Here is a 5063-nt window from a genome sequence, read left to right on the forward strand (position 1 = left end):
GCAATGGAGTCGTGAGCCTTTCTCTTATTTCATTGTAGTAAGTGATTAAAGTCTTAACTCTTTCATTTCTGCCTTGTTGCCTTAACTGGCTACCCTGATACCTGGCAGCTCCCCTGTCACCCAGCTCAGCTGAGCTCCTGACACCTAGTGAAATAAAATCAAAGCCAGAGGTATACACTTTTTAATTCCTATATTTAAATAAAATTACTTTGAACAAAATATAGAACAATGCATCTTACTTAATTCATGAATATTTTTGTAAAGAGCATCATTTTAAATATTATAGATTTTTAAATTCATTTTAATAACATTTTATATCTTTTATATGTCTTTTAATAACATTTATTAAAAGAATGTAGTATTATAATAAGCATTCCTTCTGACTGAAAGTTAATATAGTCATTTGAATTTTTTGTAAGAGTCATATATATTGCAAATATACGTCTTCCAATTTTTAAGAAGGCAAAAGCTTTCTTATAAGGGGCCCCATCTACAATCCTCATACATTTACCTATTTATCTATTTGAGAAATTGATATTCAGTATAAAAAATTTAGTTGCTATTCTTATTACCAAATACATGGCTATGAGGCAAAGCAGAAGATATCCCTTTTTTTTTTTTTTTAATTTTAACATTTATTGGTTTTCTTTGATTGCCTCTGGTCCAGTTTTGGAAGGGCTCTCTGGGTTCTTCTGGACTTGTTTCTGGACTGCTGCAGCTGCAGCTTTTAAGGCCCTGTTTTGCTTCTCCAGCTTTTGAGCCTCTTGGAAAACCCGAATGCACAGAGCATTTTTGGTCACCCAGCGGCGGTGGGTTTTTCGGTAGTACAGAGGGGGAAAGGTGTACTCAATCCCCAGCTCCCTGCATGTCTTCTCAAAGACAGTATAGTTGGTCTTGCGGAGGTTTTTGAGCATCTTTTTCCTCTGGTCAATGCTCATCATCAGATAGCGCTTGTGGGCTTTGTCCTTTCGATGTTTCTTCATGTGTTCTTCACAACTGCGGATCTTGACAGTCAACGCAACAATTCGAGCCTCCAGGGAGCTGGTGTCCTTAGGCTTTTCCACGACCTTGTTCATCAACTGCTCTTTCTTGATTTTTAGCTTCTCTTTCTGGTTGGCCATTTCCAAAGATAAGAGTTTTTTCACGACATCATCAACCTTCTCAATTCCAGGGATGTCCTGGTAGTCCTTGAGCAGCATAGACGGGGACAGGTCATCTTCATGGCTGGGCTGGACTGGTGTCTGGGTGGCATATCTGCGGGCGGCCCGGAGGATAAGACCTCCAGGACTTGAGGGAAGGTCCCGCTGGATGGAGAGAAGCTTGGCGCACCCTCCACCCGGCAGCCCGAGGACTGGGGCCTGAGTCACTGCCTGGGTCCGAATCGAACTCAGCGCCCTCCACGCCGCCCTCAGCATGGTGGCTTCTGACCCCCGAGGGACCCGCTCCACTTAATCAGAAGAATAAGTGGAGTGTTGAGAACAGTTGGAACTTAAAACACCATCTTTTTTTGATCAAAGCAGTAGCAATCCTGCTCAGATTCAAGAGCAGGAAAGAGACCCCTTATCTCCATTAAAAGAATGTAAAATAGTTTGCAGCTATGTTTTTGCTTGCTTGCTTGTTTTACTTTACCCTTATATTATTAAGGAAATTGAAGTTGCAAAATTACAGGGTTGAAGCTAAGGTTTTAGGGCATTTAGAAAAGTATATTTGAGATGAGGTTTGTTTCCTCTGTGATTGTTTTCCTTAATTTCTCACTGCTGAAGAAACTAAAAAAAAAAACCTGTGAACAGGAAGATACAGTATGTGAGGCTTGATATTTTCCTGCCTCAGCTAGTGGTCTCATTAATAAAGTTGTATTTGGTGGAGATAGAGGCCGTGGACAGGCACAACAAGGCAGGCTTATGGTCATTTTATTTGACGTTTTGTGCATCTTTATACATGCAAAGTGTTAAAGTGTTTCAATTAAATATTTTAGTGAAGAACTGTAAAAACCAATTTAGAAACCTAAATTGAAGATGTTTCCTTTGTTATTCAACATATAAGCTGTTAGAACAGGGTTTTCTTTCCATAAAGAATTGACTTTAAATCAAATACTCAACATTTGTAGAGCTCTTATTTTAAGCTAGCAAAGTAATTCAATTATTCTAATTATATCATAATTCTGTGATCACATTTTTCCTACTTGCTTGAATTAAAGAACCGAATTTCAAACCTTTTGATATATGAGTGCACATGTATTCATATTTCTTATTAAATTATATGTATACAATTGATTGATACTTTTAGAAGTCCTCTGATTATGATTTCTTCAAAGAAGTTATTAAAACTAGACAATAAAGGTCATTTTGTGTATTATTTGTGTTTACTTTCTATAACTACAGATCACACATAATTTATCACCCTGTGCTGACTCATTTGATTTTCAAAATAATCTCTATTTCTAAATTATTTTTCTTTTGATTTAAACAATTTACCTTTAGTTTGCATGAATTAAATTGTATGAATAGAATTCAGAATACATACTCAAATCATTAGATTGTTTTGTATCAAAACATTTTTATTATGGTAATTATCTTATCTCAAAATGACCTATATATGGAATTTTATGTATAAATTATTGCTGGATTTATTTTAACCTAGTCACAGATATTCACACTAAGGACATATTTATTAGCTCACTTTTTTGTCTTTGGAGTTACATTTTTCTGATATCACTTCTCTACAAAACATAAATAAAGAACTTTCAGAACATATTTTGGAAGGTGAAAAAAATTATTTCTAAGTATAAAACATTTTTAATTTCAGATTTATTTGTGTAAAGGGTTAAGGTTATATGAATGTCATCTCTTTATGAAGTACTACACTCTAGTTTTATTACTAATGCTACTCTTCATCAAATCAAACACTGCATATGGTTATAACATTGATTTCTTAATTTTATGAAAATTGTCCTACCAACAGCTGGTCTCTTGAACAAATGAATATGTCAATGGCTGATTACAGATTAATGATATAGCTATTCTTCAAAAGTGCAGCATTTCTCATTCAAAATTAGCCTCATAGTAGTTTAGAATGCTTATTTAAAAGGAACACTCTTTAACTTATGCATTTAAATATTTTTGTTGATATGAAATTGAATGCTTTTGAAGAGCATACACACTTTAGGAGGAAAAAAAGAACTGAAAGAATTTAAATTTAGGATTATTGAAAAGCACATCTGCTTTGAATGTGATGATTTATCAAGATCAGCATGAAGCAACTGCTAATCAAATTTGCCTGAAGACATCAGACAATACCCTATTATCAGACAAAATTATTTAGGATCATTTTTTAAATGTTTATTCAACTTGTAAAAACTTAAAAGTTGAGTTAAAAATCTGAAATTCTCCTTACCAAGCATATTCCGAAAAACTTGTGTCATCATGCATTTAAAATGATATGGAATGTTAATCATAGCAATAGTTTTCTTACACTTTGGGATACTACAGCAACATCATTATGCTACAGCAATTTCTGAAAATGAGTGTTCTTTTACCACGTTACTTCTTGGCCTATCAGCTACTGTTGTAAATGATCTAACTACCCATCAACCATATATTTGAAAAATGTCTTTTATATTGGGTCCCAATGGTTAGGTAAGCAATGACAAAGGTAATAGAATAAAATTAACAAATAAACCTAGTCTCTGTGTTAATACCTTGAACATACCACTGTGATGCTTCCCAGTTTTGAAGAATTTTGCTTTTCTTTATTACTGTGATTGACATATTGAAAGCTGAGTTCTTTGAAATTCATATCACCTGACAGTCGGTTTGGAGAAAACTTTACTGATACTAAACACACAATGTATTGAATGCACATAGATAAATAAAAGTCCTCCAGAACTGAAAAGTCTGCTAAACACAAAATGCAAGTAGATGAATGTGCTCCAATAAAAGCTGGCTTTTCACAAAATTAGTATTTAAATTCCTATAGATTTTTAAATTTCCATTTAAGCAAACCTGTAAGTTTTAGTTATTGAAGCATGAGTTTATTCTGTCACATAATTGTTCTACAATTTAACTCTAGCAAAAATGTCAGCTGAGATCACAAGAGCATTTCAAGGAACTTAAAACAAACATACCAAAAACATGGTTATTAATGTAATCTTTTGTATAGAAGACAAACTTTTCTAAGTGTGTGTCTTACAAATACCCCAAAACTGCCCAAGCTGATGAGTAACCCACACACTCACACACACATGCACATACTCAAATTATTCAAGTTAACTGTGAGTTCTTAGGTACTTGTGCAGCAGTCAGGCTCCATAATCCAAGCTCTGAAACTGTCGTTGGTCTAAAATAGTCTAAATGAGGTGACTGAGGAATGGGAAACATAATTTGACCAAGGTCACACGATAACTAAGTGGTGGAGCCAGAAAAAATACAATTTAAAGAGAAATTTAAATACTTAGAACTGAATTGTTAACCCTCTACTTGAGGACTTTACACGAGTATTATTTTTGAAAGGCACTATTTCAGTCAGTTCACACTACTATAAAATATATGTAGACTGAGTGGTTTATAAACAATGGAATTTATATCTCGCATTTTAGGGGGCTGGAAATTGGATACTGAGCTGCCAGCATGGTCAGATTCTGGTGAGGACCCTCTTCCAGAATGCAAATTGATGACTTCTTGTACCCTCACATGGTAGAGAGAAGAGAGAAGAATCAGGCTCTCTCCTGACTCTTATAAGGGCAATAATCACATTCATGAGGGTTCCACCCTCACTACCTCATCTAATCCTAGTTATCTCCCACAAGTCCCACCTCCTCATTCCATTACATGGGGGGTAGAGTTTCAACATATGAATTTTCAGGGGAACATACACATTCAGTCTATAACAATCCATATTCTATACATTGAAAACAACATAAGAGGCCTTTCTCACCTTCTGAGATGGCCCACACTCTGTGGAGTGTGTTTCTCTCTAAATAAATCCACTTCTTATTCATTACTTTGTCTCACATTGAATTCTTTCTGTGATGAGACATGAAGAACCTGAGCTTCCTTAAGTTCTGA

The 5063-nt window shown here is 34.9% G+C and overlaps 1 protein-coding gene across 1 annotated transcript; it reads right to left on the bottom strand.

Annotated features, from left to right (window-relative positions):
* Positions 1-635: 635 nt before the first annotated feature.
* On the bottom strand, positions 636-1442 carry LOC132515676 (small ribosomal subunit protein uS15m-like). The gene has a single exon (XM_060142036.1). The coding sequence runs from the start codon at positions 1413-1415 to the stop codon at positions 636-638; it is 780 nt and encodes a 259-aa protein (XP_059998019.1). The 5' UTR covers positions 1416-1442.
* Between the last annotated feature and the right edge of the window lie 3621 nt (positions 1443-5063).

The sequence above is a fragment of the Lagenorhynchus albirostris genome, chromosome 2 (genome assembly GCF_949774975.1).
Source record: "Lagenorhynchus albirostris chromosome 2, mLagAlb1.1, whole genome shotgun sequence".
NCBI classification, from domain to species: Eukaryota; Metazoa; Chordata; class Mammalia; order Artiodactyla; family Delphinidae; genus Lagenorhynchus; species Lagenorhynchus albirostris.

Coding starts and splice junctions, on each gene's coding strand:
- LOC132515676 (XM_060142036.1), bottom strand. CDS start 1,415: ATGCTGAGGGCGGCGTGGAGGGCGCTGAGTTCGATTCGGACCCAGGCA.